At 34.8% G+C, this 21,305-nt stretch overlaps 2 protein-coding genes across 2 annotated transcripts in view; both read left to right on the top strand.

Annotated features, from left to right (window-relative positions):
* The first annotated feature begins 891 nt into the window (after positions 1 to 891).
* LOC107685543 (2-hydroxyacyl-CoA lyase 1-like) lies at positions 892 to 11,276 on the top strand. The gene is made up of 17 exons (XM_016482162.1): positions 892 to 1,028; positions 1,937 to 2,041; positions 2,128 to 2,168; positions 2,247 to 2,327; positions 2,414 to 2,486; positions 2,720 to 2,797; positions 3,609 to 3,703; positions 3,855 to 3,967; positions 4,057 to 4,192; positions 4,275 to 4,380; positions 4,480 to 4,563; positions 6,075 to 6,170; positions 6,321 to 6,475; positions 7,414 to 7,572; positions 7,694 to 7,801; positions 8,740 to 8,926; positions 11,136 to 11,276. The coding sequence occupies exons 1-17, from the start codon at positions 978 to 980 to the stop codon at positions 11,166 to 11,168; spliced, it is 1,701 nt and encodes a 566-aa protein (XP_016337648.1). The 5' UTR covers positions 892 to 977; the 3' UTR covers positions 11,169 to 11,276.
* A 3,552-nt stretch (positions 11,277 to 14,828) lies between these two features.
* The window catches only part of LOC107685587 (acetylcholinesterase collagenic tail peptide-like), a 30,787-nt gene continuing 24,310 nt past the window's right edge, over positions 14,829 to 21,305 (top strand). The window contains exons 1-5 of the mRNA XM_016482235.1: positions 14,829 to 15,011; positions 16,220 to 16,329; positions 16,590 to 16,685; positions 17,905 to 18,084; positions 18,345 to 18,440. Coding sequence (XP_016337721.1) covers positions 14,921 to 15,011; positions 16,220 to 16,329; positions 16,590 to 16,685; positions 17,905 to 18,084; positions 18,345 to 18,440 — 573 coding nt within the window. The 5' untranslated portion in view covers positions 14,829 to 14,920. The remainder of the gene's footprint in view (positions 15,012 to 16,219; positions 16,330 to 16,589; positions 16,686 to 17,904; positions 18,085 to 18,344; positions 18,441 to 21,305) is intronic.

The raw sequence follows: 21,305 nt of genomic DNA, 5'->3' as shown, positions 1-21,305 counted from the left end.
CCTTGCCTCTACCCGGTGTTGAGGTTAACTGCTAAATTGAATCTGAAGGAGATGTCCCCCCCCCACCTCTTTTCATCTCATACCTGTGTAGGAGTGTTTTGTTTTGTCTTGTTTTGTGATTGTTGTTTTGTGTGTGTCTGAAAATCCCAAAATACCTCAATAAATATAATATATTAAAAAATATTTGAGAAAAAAAAATATTTAGATTTATTAAATGCTGATGATTTCTGTAAAAATATTAAAACAAGTTAGTTTAAAATAAAAGTAATGAACACTATCTCTAGAAACACTATAGGCTGTCCAAAGTTTCTAATACATGAATAAATTGACCTTGTTTGACCGACATGAACTGTAGAAATTTCATATTGATGAGCAAAATTTGACAGAAAGCTAAAGTAGATACCAATGAAGAGAAACACTAAATGGGAGATTATATAATCATGTGGGTTTTATTCTTTTCTTTTTTCAAACATAAACCTGTAAAGGAAGAATAATGGATTTATGATAATGTATGAGTTTCTAGCAAATATTGAATGTTAATAAACTTGTTTTAACTTTAACAATAAGCAAAGAATCAGTATTTAGTGTCACATTGTCCATGTGACAAGTTAATTAAAAATACATATAATAATAATAATTACAAAATCAATACCAATAGCAGACAGTGCTTAATTATAAGCAGCTGTAAATGGCAACTACTCGTTAAATAAATAAAAACACATATAGCCTATACATGAATGAATGATTGAATGAATGAATGAATGAATGAACCTGCATCATGGGAGTGCGACAAAATTATAGGAGTACACACTCTACAGCACATCAAGTTATCCAGTAGGTGGAGACATGAGCTTTCATTTTATTTGAACTAACTTACACACATACCCCAGAAGAAGAGCAGCAGGCGGACAGAAGAGCAACAGAAGAGCAGTTTGATACGTGTCTCTGAGTGAAATGAATGTGTTGTGAAGGTGAATATGGATGAAGTGACTGGAGCTCAGCTGATCGCTGAGGCGCTCAAATCTCAGGTCTGTGTTGTGTTGTCGTATGCTTCTTTTCTGGGTTCTCAAAGTTTCTCCTGCATATTTTGAAATAGTCTTGCAAAGGGAGTTTTTATCAAAAACATTTGTCCTCTAGCAATTAGTCACTTAGTCAAGAATAAACGTGTATATACAGTCTTATTATTATATTATTTGCAACATCGCCTGCTGTACTGTTGGAACTTGGACAGTGTGTCAAAGGTGCTGCGCATGCGCAATAGAGCTGTCAAAAAATGCAATTAAAAAATTAATAAGAATATAAGTTTGTGTGTGTGTAATTTTCTGTATTTTCTGATATAATTAGATAAAAAAAAAAACTGTAACACCATGACTAAATATGTAACCTAAACCAGGGGTTTTCAATCTTTCAGATGCTTTCAGGACCCCTAAATGTGATCATCTTAATGCGATGGACATTAATACTCTGACAAATTAATATTACATAAATATGTGTAAATTATTATTTGGAAAATATTTCGTTTCTTTTACATCATGTCTTTTATTTACTATAGTATCGTACTGTTAGATGTGTTGTTTATTAATTTAAATCAAATTTTTTTTTTAGTCAGTTTATATATATATATATATATATATATATATCATATCATCAATTCAACTTTTTTGTATTTTAATCAACTTTTTTTTTATTTTCATAAATTTTAGTTGGCTAATCTTTTTTTTTACAACTCTTTACTCTAAAAATTCACATGGACCCTCTAGCACTCTCTTTTTTTTCTGGGGGTTCCCAGACCCCAGTTTGAAAACCCCTGACCTATGTGTGTACTGCTTCTTTTATTGTGCCTTAGATTGCCAGAAACAACTTTTAATAAATTAATATTCAACATATTAGTATGCGTATTAGGTATGTCTTTACTTCTATTCAACTCCATGTGCAGAATGTGGAGTACATGTTTGGCATTGTTGGCGTGCCTATCATCGAAGTGGCCATGGCTGCCCAAGCAGCGGGCATCAAGTATGTTGGCATGCGCAATGAACAAGCAGTAAGACAGTCTCACTTTTATTTAAAATATAATCCTGTTTCATTACACTGAAGACTGTCTGGGTGTGTTTTTTTTTCCCCTAACAGGCCTGCTATGCTGCATCTGCTATTGGGTATTTGACAGGACGGTATGAATATGTCAGTTTGTTTCTCAGTATTACTTTTTTTGTGCTCTTTTTGTGATGAAGTTACATTTAATTTTCCAGGCCAGCTGTGTGCCTGGTTGTGTCTGGACCTGGGCTGATTCATGCGCTTGGAGGAATGGCCAATGCTAACATGAACTGCTGGTAGCTCTACACTGCTGAGTTCACTTAAGATTAAAGCGAATTGATGGGCAGTTTTTGTACTTTTCTTCTCTTGTTTGAATTCATAGGCCTGTCATTGTTATTGGCGGCTCATCTGATAGGAACCAAGAAACCACAGGAGCGTTTCAGGAGTTTCCTCAGGTAGGGTTGATAGGAAATGTTTGGCTTTGATAGAAAAACAGTTTGTTATTGCGGTATAGATATGAAATTGATCCCTTAAGCAACAGATTCAAAATTCAGACTCAAAAATGTATTTTCAGTAATTCAAGGAAAGAAAACACCAACAGTAGTCTCTATTTTTTTTTGTGTCTCTTAAATACTTTCTTGTTTCTCACCTCTTGTTCATCTTGTTCCTCTTTCTTGTTCCTCACCAGGTTGAAGCCTGTCGTCTGTATAGCAAGTTTTCTGCTCGACCAAGCAGTCTTGAGATGATACCAGCTGTAGTTGAAAAAGTAAATATTTAATCAAAATTTAAGTTTCGTAGTTCATAGGCCATGTCTGTCAGTTGACAAAAATGCTAAACTTTTATAAGATATTAAAAATGTACATTTTTAGAAATTTAAATTTTAAATTTTTTCTCTTACAGGAAGAAATATAGAGAACTCATCTTGTTTAAAGAGATGTACAAATTTAGCCGTTTGGCCATACTGTCATGTTAAGTAAAACCGAGCTCTGTGATATGTTAGTTATGTTCAGAGACAAAATAGTTTTTTTTTCACTGTTGCTTTTGTTAATTGAAAAAAACATATTTAATACTGAAATAAAGCTGAAATAAAATAAATATTAAATATTTAAAAAAAAATAAGATAAATGAAGATAAATTAAATATATAAGTATTAGATGAATAGCTTAAATTAAAAAAAAACTTATAAATAAAATAAAATAAATTAAATCTAAATAGAAATAGAGTTTTATACATATAGTAATAAGATTAAATAAAGATTAAATAAAACTAATAAAAAAGAAAAAATTGTTAAACTTGAACTATAATTTAAATTAAAACTGAAAATGTAAAAATAGAAGCTAATTCAAAATATAATAATAATAATAATATAGTAAATAAATAATACAGAAATAACACTGATTTGTTTGAAAAATCTTGTCTTGTCTTAAAGGATGTTTTTCAAATGTTGGCCAAATATACTATGTACTATGCAATGTAATTTATGTATCATTAAGATACTATTAAAGTTTTTGTTAATCCTTTAAATTAGATTTTTTTTCCCCCTTATATTTTAGTTGGAATGTTTGTGTTTTTGTTAGGCTGTAAGGAGCAGCATTTATGGCCGTCCAGGAGCGTCCTACATAGACATAGCTGGAGACATGGTGAACGCCAAAATAGACAGGGCCAATGTCAGGTGAGCTTTATGTTCAGTTAAACATTAATCAGAACAATGGGGAGCTTCCTAACCAACTGTATTTTGTGATGTGATCACGTATTGATCATTGTTTTCTTTTGCGTACTGAAATGTGCAAAATGGCATTGCATGTGTCTTCATTTTTCTCTAGGTTTGTTTCCTGCTGTCCTGCTCCTCCTGTGAGTCAGGCTGATAGCAGGGAGATCACACAGGCTGTCAGGCTGCTCAGAGCGGCTCAGAGGCCTCTGATCATCATCGGCAAAGGTGAACAGAATAGAACTGAATGACCAAGAGTGATGATATCTTCACAGCTGAAACTGATCAAAGCAATGTTGAACTGTGATCTGCTGCAGGTGCGGCGTATGCCAGGGCAGAGAAGGAGGTCAGGGAGCTGGTGGAGGTGACTGGGATCCCTTTCCTTCCCACACCTATGGGGAAAGGAGTACTGCCAGATGACCACCCTAACTGTGTTGCTGCGGCCAGGTCCAGGTGTGCATATGTATAAAAATGATCTTTCCAAAAGAATCTCCTTTTGATGGACTGGTGTGATGCCCGTCTCTCTCTTTTCTAGAGCTTTATTGCAGGCTGATGTTATAGTGTTGCTGGGTGCCAGACTCAACTGGATCCTGCACTTTGGTTTTCCACCCAGATTCAGTCCCCATGTGAAGATCATTCAGGTTAGTTACACCCTGGACACTCAGTATGTTTCTGCAACTTTGCCATAAAGACATGCCATAAATGATCTTTAGTGTGGACTCTTGTGTGAATTTGTTTAGGTGGATCTGTGTGCTGAAGAGTTGAGTAATAATGTGAGAGCCGCATCTGCTCTACTTGGAGACATAGGAGCTGTGGTCAGACAGGTAAACTGCAGTATATCCTCAGTCGTTTTACATAAAATGCAATGTTTTTAGTTTTACACACTTTTTCTGCATCTGCATCATGGCATTCTGTATGTTCTATGGGGTCTGTGAGAGACTCCTAATGTCCTATTGAAATCCAGTATGTTTTGTAGCATTTATTCCCTTATAGTTGCTCTTATAATGTCAAAACGTATCATTTACCCTTATTTGAAATTTACATTTTTCTGTACCTTTAAGGCTTTTCTATGTTAATGACCTGTTTTGTTTGGCTAACCTCTTAACCTCCGACCGTATTAGAGAATACTGAATCTGAGTGTTAATAAGTATAACTGGTCAGTCATATCTTAAAGGGATAGTTCACCCAAAAATGAAAATTCTGTCATCATTTACTCACACTCCACTTGTTCTAAACCTGTATGAATTTCTTTCTTCTTCTGAACACAAAAGAAGATATGTTAGTAACTGGATATTTTATGGTAGTCTTTGACCTTCATAGTATTTTATTTTTTCATACTATGTATGGAATAGGGATGTAACGATTTATTCAACTCACAATGCGATTCATGATACTGATTTCACAATACAATTTTCATACGATTCATTTTTTTTTTTTAACAAAATGAGATTTAAGACATTATAAATGAAAAGGTGTCCTTTTATTATTACTTCGACAAAATGCTGCACATTTCTTTGTGAAATTGAAATATGTCAAATAACAAAACTAAATAGAAATTTTAAAACAAACCCCAAATCAAATAAATAAATAATAATACAAATCTCCTTATATAAACAAATTAAGGTTTTGCCTGTGCTCTTTACATTTAAAATTAGTGGCAACCACTTTTAATCACGATCCAAACAAAGATGCTGCATACATGCAGCATGAGCAGTTTTTAATCTAAATTAGATTGTATAATTTCGAAATTTGAAGCAAAAACAGAATGGTCTTACTTTAGTTTTGTGAAACTATACTACATAAAACATCTGCATGAAACAAAAAAAGCAGAAGGGATGAATGAGAACGCAAATTCACTCTCTGACAGCAGGTGGCGCTTATGGAACAGCAGCCATAGAACGTTTCCTTGGTTGCCGCTGTAAACAAACATAGTGCGCTTATGAACACTATTTTATTATACTGCATTATACGGAGGCGAGATGAAAAGAAAATACCATCTTAACTTATCTAAAGACAGTCAGTTCCCCTCAGAGATACATTCATATAAACACCTACCCCCAACTGTATCGCGATTAGGTTAACAACTCGTTGTGAATCGTCACATATCTGTATCGATTTTCAACTGGCTTCTTCAAAATACCTTAATTTGTGTTCAACAACTAAGAGTTTCATAAAGTTTTGAAACAAAGTAGGGGTGATAGAATTTTCATTCTTGAGTGAACTATCCCTTTAATGTGCTGATTTTTAGAGTTTAATATCAATAGTGTAAAAGTTATGGAAAATCATGTTTTACATGAAATGACCCCTTATATCTCTTTTCCTGCACTGTTTGAAGCTGTTGGAAACTGTAAGATCCTGGAGATTTCCTTCTGATTCACAATGGTGGTTGACACTGAAAGAGAAAATGACTGCCAATGCTCAGATATCAAAGGTGAGCTTGTGTGTTATTAGCATGTAATGAACTACTTGATGTAATTGAACTTGATGTAATTAAATAGCATTGGTTGTTTTCATGTTAACATGTGAACTGTGTGTTTAACGATTATGGTATAAAGTGAACCATTATTATTGTTTCCCACAGAGTCTTGCTCTCCGGTCCACTCTGCCCATGAACTATTACACAGCATTCCACCACATTTCTGAGCTCCTGCCCAAAGACTGCATCATAGTAAGCGAGGGAGCGAATACTATGGACATCGGCCGCACCATGCTGCTCAATTACCTCCCACGACACAGGTGAGAGACATTTTCCTCCCCCACTTTTCACAGCTGGACAAGAGACGAAGCGCTCTGTATTTGAATGACTACAGTTTTTATCCCTATAATCAAAGAACACCAATTAGTGGTCCAGATCCAGACCTTGAATTAGTTCCAATAGAAACATGAATTATTCTTCTTGAATTAAATTGTTTTTATATTATTTATAAACACAAATAAACATACAACAGAAAAAAAACGATGTGTGCTGATTGTCATGACAATGGCAAATTTTAAGGTCGCTCTGATGTGACATTTCAAATACAGAAATGGTTTGTGGCTGATGAGTGAAATGAAGAGCGACAGTTTTTTATGCTGAGAGAAAGTCATGAAAAAACTATTATGTTGTGGTTACAAGGAAATATTATGTTTATAGTAAGAGAAAACAGCTTTTGTTGTATGTACTCCACAAGAAAACCACTTTTGTTATGTTTAGATCATGAGAAAACAACCTATGTTATGTTTAGACCATGACAAACAAAATGTTAGGTTTAGAACCCAAGAAAAACACTGCTATGTTTTGATCACAAAAAAACAACAACTTTTGTTATGTCTAGATTGCAAAAAACAACATATGTTTAGATCATGGGAAAACAAATGTTATCTTTAGATCACAAGAAAAACACTATTGTTATGTTTTGATCACAAAAAACATATTTTATTGTTTAGATCACAAAAACAACTTATGTTTAGATAATGAGCAATCAACGTTTATGTTTGGATCACAGGAAAAGCAAGAGAGAACTCACATTTCATTTTAGCCATACAACATATTGTTTTCTTTAAGATTATTTTTCTGGTAAGGAAATTTAAATAATGTACAGTACCATAGCTCAGATACTAAGACTATAAAATTCTGTTAAAGTTGAGTTCTACCTTTGTGATGTCCAGAGCAGTAACCTGAATGTCCTATACAGGTTAGATGCTGGTACTTTTGGCACTATGGGAGTGGGTCCAGGATTTGCCATTGCAGCAGGAGTTTTGGAGCAGACGCAGAAGAGCGCTCAGAGAGTGGTGTGTATAGAGGGAGACAGCGCCTTCGGTTTTTCTGGAATGGAGGTGGAGACCATGTGCAGGTGAATGAAACATCCACTTACAGCTCCACCTATAGGGCATTTATGCATTGTGCAGCATAATAAAATGGTTCTGTTTGCTCTGCCACTATAAACACTCTGCACTTATTTTTTTTCTGAATAGGTATAAACTGCCAGTCATCATCATAGTAATCAACAACAATGGCATCTACAGTGGAGTGGATCCAAAGACATGGAAAGAGATGGAAAAGATGGGAGACATGACCACCATGTGAGTCTAAAGCATTAAAGGAAAGGTCTGGGTTCATTCTGGGTGCCCAAACTTTTTACTGCTAGGGCCAAAAATACTTAAATGAGGGTCTATTTTCCTCCCTCATGTGATGTGGCAAGGCAGGCCAAATCAAAGGTCATCAGGGCTCAGCTTTGTCCCGCAATCCCCGGTTTGGACATCTCAGTTTTAAAAGGCTTAAAAGTGGAAATATAAAAAATGGTCAATAAGAAAAACTAAAAATCAGTAACCGATCAATAACTAATATGGTTATGATATATTGTGCGTCCCTAGTTAAAGCTTATGCAGGAATTTCGGTTGCACTTTATTTTACAGTATGTGAACTTACATGTACTTACAGTGTACCTACCTAAGAAAGTTCTGGTAATATAAGGTAACTACATAGGGTAGGGTTAGGTTTAGGGGTAGGTTCAGGGTTGTTACCTAGTTATTGTTATTACTATACAGTCCTGTTACTCATGTACATACTATATACTTAAAATAAAGTGCTACCGGAATTTCCCTTCTTCTGCTTTTAATCTCTCGTCTAGTTGTTAATTTTTCATTTCTGAGATATGTTTTATCTACGCTTCTGATCAGACGGGATGTACTTCTCCTTTTTGACAGTAGATGGTATTGTTAGTTTTCCTACCAGCATATTAAAACATGCTATACATATTTATCCAAGTTTAACACTTAATACTTGGATTAATATTATTTTATAATTTTAGATTTTATTTTATAATTTTGTGTGTGACACTACTTATCTACGATTTATCTTAGACTAAGATGGAATGAAGATAATACAACAAATTGCTCCATGTTGAAAGATTGGGTTTAACTGCAAATGCAATGAGACTAAATTGCTGTCAGTAAGGTTAATATCTATCGAACCCAGCAAGTATCAAATCTTACATAAGACTTACCTGTGTGTGTTTTAGTGCTCCTCCGGTTACGCTGCTACCAGAGGCACGGTACGAGCAGGTGATGAGTGCGTTTGGGGGTCGTGGGTATCTGGTCCGAACAGTGGAGGAACTCCGCAGTGCACTACAGGAGAGTCTGAACAACACACAAATGCCCAGCCTCCTCAACGTACTTATAGACCCAGCCTCAGACCGCAAACAACAGGTACTTCACACACACACACACACACACACACACACACAGCCTTACATTATAGTTCAATCAGCTGGAATATCATTAACAATTTAGATAAAACACTACTTAGTTGTATATTCTCATTTTAATCCTATAAAGCCTACTGAATCTTATTTGATATGCAACCAAGGCCTCTAAATTGTGAGCATGATAAAAACTGTTGTACTGCTGAAAAACCTGTTGTACGCAATCTACTACATGCATGCTATCTCCTGATTGATAGTATATACTTTATAAGCAAATCAAATTTCAACCATCCCCCTTCAGGTTGTGGGTCATGTGTTTATTTGCTGTGAAATCTTTACTGATTTTTATGAAGTCAATATAAGAATAACTTTTACAGTATATTGTGATAATATTTCAAGATGAAAACTTACCACTTACTGGGCTGAATCAAGGAGCTTAGGTTTACTTGATTATCCATACATTTTATTTTTTTATTTTTTTAGAAAAAATCATGTTAAAATGTAGTATCAAATATGATACATCAGGCATTTAAAGGGATAGTCCAAAGATGAACAAAGGTCTTGCGTTTATTTGTACATCTCTTAGTCATCATTGTATTGCACTGCATTATATGTTTTGCCAGTCATACTTTATTTTAAGGTCCAATTCTTGCTATTAGCAAACCATTAACTATGGCTTTTGCCTCAAACTCCTAATTTGCTGCTTATTAATAGTAAGTAAGGTAGTTGTTAAGTTTAGATATTGGGTGAGATTAGAGATGTGGAATATGGTCATGCAGAATATGTGCTTTATAAGTACTAATAAACAGTTAATATGTTAATAATAGGCATGCTAATAAGCAACTAGTTAATAGTGAGAATTGGTCCCTATACTTAAGTGTTACAATTTTGCCCCCCACAATAAAAACCACACACCTTTGATTATAAAACTAAGCAATTCAATATCATCTTACTACAACAAATTATTGGGAAATATAGAGTGAAAACTGATATTTGTACACTCTAAAAAAATTCTGGGTTGTTTTAACCCAACTTTGGGTCAAATATGGACTAACCCAACTGTTGGGTTAAATTTTTCAATGACATTTTTAACCCAAAAGTTGGGTTAGTCCATATTTGACCCAAAGTTGGGTTAAAACAACCCAGCATTTTTTAGAGTGTATCTATTTTATATAAGTAGTCTGCTATACTGTTATAATGATCTCAATGATTTACAAGCTTTCAGAATTTCAACTTATTTTTGGGCAATTTCATTATCAGCAACTGCTCCCCTTGACCCAGTTTTCCCATGTTTCATGCCCTAATTTGGTAGTTCCTGTTCCTATTGTGTCCCATTTGATTCAGGTGTGTCTTATTTAATCCATCGTTAAGTTTTGTATTTAAAGTGTAGTCTGCCCCATGCTTCTTTGTCGAGTCTTAAACGTCAACTCCACGTTGCTACGTGTTTGTTCCTGGTTCCTTTGGATTATTAAAAAGACTGTTATAATTGTTATTACCTCGTCCCTTCGTTCCTCGCTCAACCGCCGTAAGCAACTTTGAGAGTCATACACAATAATAGTAAGATAAATCTAATATGTTTATTAAACCTTTAGACAAAATATAAAAATAAAATCTAAAAAAAAAATTGCATGTGTTTTTTGTTCAGTATCATATTTGATAAATCACGTGTTTATGGATCATATAGTATTACGTATATAGGAGAATATGGGGCTCATAGAGGGGAAAAAAACACCTACATTTTAAGTTATTGGAAAAAGCGCGGTGTGGTGTTGGACCTCTGACAGGTTTGACTGTTTAGAGTTCATAACATCACAAGGCCTGTGTAACCATACATTTCAACACTCAAACGTTTTTTTTTTTTTTTACCCTGCTCCCCCTCTCACATACACACACATTGAACATAACTGACCTTTCTATTCTTGAAAGTTATGAGACCCCCATTATTGAAAGTTGTGACCCTCTTTGTTGTGCCGGGTGTATCCTGGCAACAGCATGCAGACATATTGAAGGATTGAGTGTCATAGCGGCCTGGAACACTGAAACTCTCTGAGAATGTCACACTGACACTCAAAGGGCTTCCCCAACGATGAATGGAAACTCTCTAGTGTTACAAAAGCATTTTGAGATAAACAGGATCGACTTCAATGGAGTTTATTCATGTGTAAACAGAACTTTTGTTGTCTTTAATATGAGACTTTGTGTTTATCTCCTAGGAGTTTCCCTGGCTGACACGTGCAAATCTGTAGAGCTGAGAGAGATATCGGATGAGATTGGATCATATCTTGATGACCAAACGCTGTTTCTTTCACTACATTTGGTCAATTTACTGTAGGTGGCACCATTTCCTATAAAAAGAAAAGCTGTATCATTTAACATGATCTCAAACGCTACTGATTGAAATTAATTTCTATAGATTCCAGTTCTAAGTACCTAAAGGGAAACTTCACTTAAAAATAAAACTTCTGGCATCATTTACCTCGTCGTTTCAAACCTTTATGACTTTTTTCTGTGGAACACTAAAGTAGAATTTTTTTGTAAGAATTTTCACGCACAACTTTACAGACAACAACAGTTCATAAGGTGCTGCAGGAATACTTGGGAACAAGTTTTTACATTTGCACTTCCAGGTCATTCGTCCTGAAGTCAATAGGATGTGACACTTCGATGTGACCATGTCTCTCAAACTCCCCAAAAAAGCAGTAAAGAAGCACCATGAAATTGATTCATATGATTTGTGCACCATATTTCTACTAAGAGCTTCTGAAGTTATTATTCACAGATAATATTCACATCTACCATGCATTCTTTTCATTTTTATAGCTTCTCAGCAGTAAGATTCTTCAAAATATAATATATATATTTTTTTTTTGTTGTTGGTTTGTTTGTTTTTCTTGTATTTCTTTTTTTCCTCAAAAGTCATACAGGTTTGGAATGAGGCGAAACTATTCCTTTTATAGAGAAAATGCTAACAATGTCTAATAACAAATTAAAGGACATTTGGCACTGACAGTTTGTACTGTATATTTGATTATTTTAATTAGCATTTTTTTGCGCATTCTGGCCTGATCTTCTGCTCTTTCATAAAGTATCATTACTGTGCTGCTTTATCACAGAGCAAGAGAGCATCTTCTCCTTGGCTTTGACAGATCCAGGTGTAGAAATGTTCCCAACAACTTTACAGCATATAAAAGACTTCTTAAAAGAACCATTTTCACAGCCAAATCTGAAAATGTTTGAAAAGGGCAGAATGACAGGATTGTACAAAAGCGGCCACGCTTTTAAAGCCTTATAATTGTTTAATTATTGTGCACAAACAAAAATGGCCATACTTGCACATTGTTATTGTATAAAGAATTATAGTGATTTAAAAAAAAAATTCTAATAACAACTTCACAATTAATGTCATTTGATGTTCTTTGAAAGATTTTGTTTCCAGGGGAAGTGATGGAAAATTAAAATGCGATTCATAAGAGCCTGTTTTTCTCTTCTTTTTCTTCTTTGTTCTGCACTCTGTCTGATTGGAGGCGTTTACAGACTGCATCTCCCATCAGGCTTTTAAGCGGCCCTCTTCATAATTGCGCTGTCATTAATTCTGAGGGAAAGTAAAGGCGCCAATAAATTGTGAGTAGCAGTGGTCGATAAGTCCTGAAATAAAAGGACACGGAGAGAGAGGGAGGGTGAGATAGACGAGAGGGGCTGGAAAACATCTGTGATATTCCACTACAGAGCATGCAGGCTAATTCTGTCATTTTATGCATGTGTGTACATCACATGCCAGTGGCAGCCCGTCTCAGATTCAAGTCCTCCAGTTCGGACATTGTAGATGGTCAAACCAATTTTGATAAATAAACACCAGTGTGTAGTTGTGCCCACATCAAAATTGACTCTCTGTCATTCTATATAAGCTGAGATTACTAATAAATTTGTGCTGATTTGCAAAAAGCTTACAATCACAAGCTTTTGTTGTCTTCTTTACGAAATAAGAATTAAGATTTCTCAAAATATGCATAGGCTATACGTATAAGCTTTAAAGCACTTATCAAAATAAACAGTTTTAATGACAAAAAGATGTATTTAATGTATCATTGAGATACTATTATAGTTTTCATTTAATATTTTAAATCAGTTTTTTAATATTTTCCTTTTTTATACATTTTTATTTTAGTTTGAGTTATTTTAGTACATCAAGTACTTTACTTCAATATTATAATAACCCTGCTTACAATCAGCGAAGGAATGTAAAAATGTAAAAATACTTAATGTCACAGAACTTAAAGAGTTTATAAATAAACAAATTGTTTTTTTTTCACAAAATCTGCAATTTTCTCTTGCTGTGTGGATGTTGTTAACAGGGTTATTATAGTTATCTAAGAAAAAACCATAAAAAAATTACTTAAAATATAAGAAATATTTAATTTCAGCTAGTTGCCAAAGCAATATTTCTCGTTTTCATTTAGTTTAACTTGATGTACTAAAACAGCTGTACTAAAACTGAAACAAAAATGAATAAAAACGATATAGACATACAAAACAAACAAAGACAGAAACACAACAAAATTACTAAAAATGTCAAATTAAAATGTTTGAAAAAAAAACTGATATAATAATACAAAAATATAATAACTCAATATAATAATTAAAGCTATAACAGTAAAACACCCACAGATATAGCAGAAGCTGGGCTATGTTCGCATGTTCTTCTGTCACTGGTGATAATTTTAATTTTGGATTAGTCATATAATCAGTAACTTCAAAATCATTCTTATATGACAGTAAATTGAACAGATAGTTCTAACCTGGCTCAGAGGAAAATATGAATCATGTTTTGGGTATTAGAGAATAATAGAAGACTTCTTCACCTTACTTACGGTTGTCAAAAGCAAAAAATGCTATGAAATGTCAATCATATTTTGTGAGAAAGTGTGACATGCTAAAGCAAAACAGACACTTTGGACTTTGGCACTTCGGAATCAGCACCCCAAAATGAATAAGAAACAAGTTTTGGATTTCCTTCAGCAAAAATGATGCAGGGTGGTGTTATCGATAAATGAATGGCGGTAGTTCAACATTGCCTCTGGCATGACACCCTGTCATTTCAATGTCATTTCTATCCATACTGTTTTGTTTTCTCTATCCATTTGAGTGCTGGCAGTAGTAACAGGCTAATTTTGGCTACAGCGGGCAGCTGACCGGCTGCCTCCTGTATATTTAGCTCAGGGCCAATACATGGGAGAGGTGTAAAAGACATTGGCTGGCATTCACTTCTCCTAAAGGCGTGGATCGTGTGTGTGTGTGTGTGTGTGTGTGTGTGTGTGTGTGTGTGTGTGTGTGTGTGTGTGTGTGTGTGTGTGTGAGCGAGGCGGGGAGAGAGAGCAGTAGTGCGGGACTGCCTCAGATCACTCCTCGGTGCAATTGGAGGTAGACCGCAGCCGGCAACATGATTCTGTTCACACTTGGACTATATTTTCAACTCCTCTGCTATGTGGCATCATTCTCTTACATGGATAATATATTCCCTCTTCCAACAGGTAAGACATCACTATTTTTTTGCACGTTTGGTATGCTGATATTAAGGTTTTTCTCTTACAGAGAGAAGTATGTTTGCACATGACATGCAACGAAAACACCAGCAAAAACATATTTGACTGACTCTGTAATTTCACGAGTCATGCAAATTAAATAAATGCAGTTGCAGAATATTGATAACATGAATTAGGCTGCACTGCTCTTTTTGTGATATACAGTATATTGTGTGCCAGTATAGATTGGCTTGAATATTATGGGGAAAATTTCAAGTACAATTTGTATTTCAATACTATACTCAACAATTTGGAGTCCGCAGGGTGTGTGTGTGTGTGTGTGTGTGTGTGTGTGTGTGTGTGTGTGTGTGTGTGTGTGTGTGTGTGTGTGTGTGAGCGAGGCGGGGAGAGAGAGCAGTAGTGCGGGACTGCCTCAGATCACTCCTCGGTGCAATTGGAGGTAGACCGCAGCCGGCAACATGATTCTGTTCACACTTGGACTATATTTTCAACTCCTCTGCTATGTGGCATCATTCTCTTACATGGATAATATATTCCCTCTTCCAACAGGTAAGACATCACTATTTTTTTGCACGTTTGGTATGCTGATATTAAGGTTTTTCTCTTACAGAGAGAAGTATGTTTGCACATGACATGCAACGAAAACACCAGCAAAAACATATTTGACTGACTGTAATTTCACTCAGAGTCATGCAAATTAAATAAATGCAGTTGCAGAATATTGATAACATGAATTAGGCTGCACTGCTCTTTTTGTGATATACAGTATATTGTGTGCCAGTATAGATTGGCTTGAATATTATGGGGAAAATTTCAAGTACAATTTGTATTTCAATACTATACTCAACAATTTGGAGTCCGCAGGCCTGTATTAAGAATAAAGTAAATATTTTTGTCATAATTTTGCAACAAATTTCACCAAAGGCATCAATGAATTATTTCTGGTTATTATCTCTGATGGCAAAATGGCTGTTTCAGTTTTGTCAGTCAACACTACAGTGAAAAGTTTAATTAGGCAAGTGCTTGTTTTTGCAAAGTTAACATCTTTCTGGACTTTCTATTTTAAAGTATGTATGTATGTATTTATTTAAATAAATAAATCAAATATATATTTCCTCTGCATAACAATAGGGGTTTGTGTACTTTATTTATTTATTTATGGTCACTATTGCTTCTGCACAACAATGTTTTATTTATAGGGTATTTTTTAAATGTGTGTGTGTTCATTGTGTATGTGTATGTATTTGTAAAAAGTGAAAAAAAAATAACACTAAATATTTATTTATAAGATTTTAAAAAATGTTTTATAGCAAAACTGTTCAAAACAAATTTCAAATAATAAAACAACACATACTGTTCAATATGACAGTGGTTGTCAGATGTTAGTGGATCATATCATATACATTATAGTAAATGCAACTATGAAAATTCACTAAAAGAATCAGTAAAATCCCATTGATGAAGTCATTATAAATGCCTCAGAAAAGTGAAATTATTTAGAAAATAAATGATTATTTATATTTTAAGAGTTATTTAGAAAAGAAAAGCTCTAGCATTACATATTTGCAGATTAATCTTTAGTTTTAGTAATGAAGGACCTTTCATTACACTCTTCATTTCATCTACCTGATAAGTATCATAGTATAAAACACACATGTGTTTCAGTCCCTCTTTTCCAAAACTGGAGAGAAACACTGCTCCGCTGGACAACGTGTCTGCTGACATGTTCCTCATGAACCTTATTTCCCCTCATCTAGATCTCCAGTTGCTGGAAACCAGGAAGAAATTCAACCCCTGCTGTTTACTGAGTCCACCTCCGCCCCCTCTCTTCCCTCCACCCCCTTCCCTGTGGCGGCAGGGCCCTCTGGTGAGTCCTGACGCATGACCTCTGATCAAGCACCTGGATTTCATGTGTAGGTTCCAGGTACTACAGGGCTCAGGGTGTCAATAAATACATTATGTCTGTCTAAATGACCACAATAGTTTATGGTGATAAAGAAATATAATAGATGTAAATTGAACCACTGAAACTGCGAAAACTGTAACACTTTATGGACTATTTTTTCTATTTAACATTTTCCCATTTCCATCGTTTCCAGATGTAATTTTCTATGACTTCTTTTATAGACTGAGACTGATGTTCCACCAAATGTCCCATACAATCCCACACCTCAGACATGCTCCCCAGGGCCTCCGGGACCAGCAGGACCTCCTGGCCCTCAGGTATGTGCTTCCAATTTTCATGTTGAGGATGAAACATAGTTGGATGTCCAACTATGAATCAGGTGACTTTAAGGCGTATTTACATACATTTTTGGTACAAGATTTTCAAATGAAGCCATGCATCTGTAAACAGCTTTTTCCACATTGAGTGAAATGTCATGCCGCAATGATCTATAGTTGCTCTGTTTGGAGGCTTGGTTGATTTTGTATACTGTTCAAATGGCAAAGACTATGTACAAGAACATTTGACAAGCTAGCTAGACAGAAAGAAGGGCCAATGAGAAAAAGGAAAAATCTTGTTTAGATTTGTTTAGATGTTCAGAACATACATGTATTCATGTTGCTTTCATATGGTTTTGAAAAACTTTAATACCATTTTAATACCGAAGAGTTTGTTTAATGCTTTAAAATGTCATGTGGTGTAACTATAAAAGAATAAAATAATTTTACTTACCTTTAATACATGTGGGTGTATCATGATCATTATTTTAAAAAAGTTAAAAAAAAATTTTTTTTAAAGAATCGTGAATTATTTATTAAAATGTATTTTTAATGAGAATTATTAATTCATAAATTATGCTTTATTGCACCACAAGACATTTTACAACCAAAACTTGCCATTTAAATAAATCAAATATATATTTCCTCTGCATAACAATAGGGGTTTGTGTACTTTATTTATTTATTTATGGTCACTATTGCTTCTGCACAACAATGTTTTATTTATAGGGTATTTTTTAAATGTGTGTGTGTTCATTGTGTATGTGTATGTATTTGTAAAAAGTGAAAAAAAAATAACACTAAATATTTATTTATAAGATTTTAAAAAATGTTTTATAGCAAAACTGTTCAAAACAAGTTTCAAATAATAAAACAACACATATACTGCTCAATATGACAGTGGTTGTCAGATGTTAGTGGATCATATCATATACATTATAGTAAATGCAACTATGAAAATTCACTAAAAGAATCAGTAAAATCCCATTGATGAAGTCATTATAAATGCCTCAGAAAAGTGAAATTATTTAGAAAATAAATGATTATTTATATTTTAAGAGTTATTTAGAAAAGAAAAGCTCTAGCATTACATATTTGCAGATTAATCTTTAGTTTTAGTAATGAAGGACCTTTCATTACACTCTTCATTTCATCTACCTGATAAGTATCATAGTATAAAACACACATGTGTTTCAGTCCCTCTTTTCCAAAACTGGAGAGAAACACTGCTCCGCTGGACCACGTGTCTGCTGACATGTTCCTCATGAACCTTATTTCCCCTCATCTAGATCTCCAGTTGCTGGAAACCAGGAAGAAATTCAACCCCTGCTGTTTACTGAGTCCACCTCCGCCCCCTCTCTTCCCTCCACCCCCTTCCCTGTGGCGGCAGGGCCCTCTGGTGAGTCCTGACGCATGACCTCTGATCAAGCACCTGGATTTCATGTGTAGGTTCCAGGTACTACAGGGCTCAGGGTGTCAATAAATACATTATGTCTGTCTAAATGACCACAATAGTTTATGGTGATAAAGAAATATAATAGATGTAAATTGAACCACTGAAACTGCGAAAACTGTAACACTTTATGGACTATTTTTTCTATTTAACATTTTCCCATTTCCATCGTTTCCAGATGTAATTTTCTATGACTTCTTTTATAGACTGAGACTGATGTTCCACCAAATGTCCCATACAATCCCACACCTCAGACATGCTCCCCAGGGCCTCCGGGACCAGCAGGACCTCCTGGCCCTCAGGTATGTGCTTCCAATTTTCATGTTGAGGATGAAACATAGTTGGATGTCCAACTATGAATCAGGTGACTTTAAGGCGTATTTACATACATTTTTGGTACAAGATTTTCAAATGAAGCCATGCATCTGTAAACAGCTTTTTCCACATTGAGTGAAATGTCATGCCGCAATGATCTATAGTTGCTCTGTTTGGAGGCTTGGTTGATTTTGTATACTGTTCAAATGGCAAAGACTATGTACAAGAACATTTGACAAGCTAGCTAGACAGAAAGAAGGGCCAATGAGAAAAAGGAAAAATCTTGTTTAGATTTGTTTAGATGTTCAGAACATACATGTATTCATGTTGCTTTCATATGGTTTTGAAAAACTTTAATACCATTTTAATACCGAAGAGTTTGTTTAATGCTTTAAAATGTCATGTGGTGTAACTATAAAAGAATAAAATAATTTTACTTACCTTTAATACATGTGGGTGTATCATGATCATTATTTTAAAAAAGTTAAAAAAAAAATTTTTTTAAAGAATCGTGAATTATTTATTAAAATGTATTTTTAATGAGAATTATTAATTCATAAATTATGCTTTATTGCACCACAAGACATTTTACAACCAAAACTTGCCATTTTATAAAAATGTCAAATTACTTTTAATTTATTGCTGCATGTTTTTAAATGATGGACACACCACATGACCTTGATTTGGTAATATTTAAAAAAAATATTATTCAGATATTGAAATGTTTCAATAATTCAAATATTTCAATTAGTGAAGCAGTTTGGATAAAATATTCTTTCTGAGAAATACTAATAAACAATTAGGCAACAACAATTATATATATACATACATAAATTACTTAAATTACTTTATAACCCCTTTTTTTGCTTTATATACATTTTTTTTTATTCAGAAATGTAAAAACCTAACCCATCATAGAAGAGGATTTATTAATGACATTTTTATTTCTATTTCTGAAAATATGAATTGACCCAGACAAAAAATAGTGTCATATCACTGACCCATTAGCCATATTTACATGTACAGACCCTGACAAAACCAAATGTTAAAAACTGTAACACTTTTACAGTATAAGTAAAAGCAAGTCACATGCATAGTTGGTGCTTCAAGGAAGCAGAGTATTGGGTTGTCACAATGGTCAGTTCCAGCTCTGTAATTAGCCTTCAGAACCCTCTCAGCATGTGAGACCCGTGTGAGTTCCCCAGACGTCTTTCTGTAGTGACACGGATGTGACCAGTTTGGCCCCCCACGACACAGCAGGCCATTAACGCGCCACATTTAGAGCAGATGGAAATAGACCTTTTTCCATTGCCAGCCTCTGCTCCACCGTACCATTCTTAGAAACAACCCCAAGAGAGACACCCACAGACTCTCAAAACCCCACAAGTTCAGTCAAATCTCAGTACAGTTTGATCTCTGTCATAGGTTATCAATTGTGTAGCGAATATTATTGAGATTGTCAGCCAAAAACATTATTTATGCATCCTTTTGTAACACTGAAGTTTGCAACAGCGATGATAATTTTAGAGGTGCAGTGCATAATTTTTTCATTAAAACATTTTCCAACTATTAGGAAGCCATTCATAGGCTGATTTCCACAAGAAGTTCCAATGCTGTGACGCTTTGACCATTGTTTTGTTTGAGTTTTGGGTGGGGCTATCGCTTTTATGTCAACCAATAGAAGGCAGGAGGGAAACCTGTTTGGAAACAGTCATAATTTTGGCATTGAAATGACTTACAACAATTATAAGTTGTAGTCAACACTCTTGGTCAAAATTAAAAAAAAAATATTGCTGCTATGGCTTTAGCAAAAGGTTTTGGATAAGCACTAAACAGGTATGTTTGTTTTATGATCAGGGTCCTGCTGGACTGCTGGGACCAAAGGGAGATAAGGTACGACACATACTTATGTAAATATAATACAAACGTACAACAGCATGAAAAGTGGTTAAGAATGAAACGAAAGAGAAATGAGGCTGACTAAGTGGTCCAGTGAGTTAAGGAAGCAAATAAGATTCTTGTTATGGTTGCACTTTATTTTACAGTCCTAATCAGCATGTACATACTATGTACTTATTATAGTAATTATAATAACTGTGTAATAACTAGGTACTAACACTGAACCAGGCTCAGAAAATACAAAAGAAGATCTTTTGAAGAAATTTTTAACTGTTTTTGCTAAAAACTGCTGAAACTTTATTAAAAATGTCTTCTTTTGAAATTATGACTCAAGAAATTATAACTTTATTAACTATTCCTTTATAAACTATTCAGTGACACCCAAGACTGTGTATACTGTAACACATAGATGAACTGATTTGTTCCCTCCTCCCCTCCTTTATGTTGCTAGGGTGAAATTGGAAGACCCGGACAAAAGGTGAGACTCACTGTCCTCTGTTTTCCAATAAGTGGATTTACTTTGAAAAAAGGGAAGAAGAAGGAATGAGAGATGCACACACTTTTACAGCTGCAGCATAACATGAGCGGAAGGAAATTCATAACAAGCGCAACCTTGACACAGATACACAGGTCACATGATTCCACATGATCTTCTGTATGTTATAAGCAGCAGAGAGCTAAACATCAGGGGACGCTTGTGGTCACCATCATTAGGTTCAATCCACAATGGAATATCCCCATGGCACTTGTCCCACAATCACATTGTGGGCTTGTGTGGTTTCCTGGAAGTCATTTGGGACCAGAGTCAGTAATACCTACAGCGGGGCTGCGGGTAAACCGAGAAGCCACTAAACTGCTGCACAGGATTTTGGGTGTGCTGGTGAATTGTTTTACTCCAAACAGACACTGAGGCTGGAGTGCTGCTGGTGTAGGAAGCATTGCAGCATTGCATA

Source organism: Sinocyclocheilus anshuiensis, unplaced genomic scaffold (genome assembly GCF_001515605.1).
Source record: "Sinocyclocheilus anshuiensis isolate Anshui unplaced genomic scaffold, SAMN03320099.WGS_v1.1 scaffold185, whole genome shotgun sequence".
NCBI classification, from domain to species: Eukaryota; Metazoa; Chordata; class Actinopteri; order Cypriniformes; family Cyprinidae; genus Sinocyclocheilus; species Sinocyclocheilus anshuiensis.
The sequence above is the reverse complement of the archived record's forward strand: the minus strand, read 5'-3'. Positions and strand labels throughout refer to the sequence as shown.

Bases quoted from the DNA above. Each gene is read 5' to 3' on its own strand.
- LOC107685543 (XM_016482162.1), top strand. From the start codon at position 978: ATGGATGAAGTGACTGGAGCTCAGCTGATCGCTGAGGCGCTCAAATCT. The intron at 2,328-2,413 runs GTAGCTCTACAC...TTGAATTCATAG, and splicing joins AATGCTAACATGAACTGCTG to GCCTGTCATTGTTATTGGCG. The intron at 2,487-2,719 runs GTAGGGTTGATA...GTTCCTCACCAG, and splicing joins CGTTTCAGGAGTTTCCTCAG to GTTGAAGCCTGTCGTCTGTA.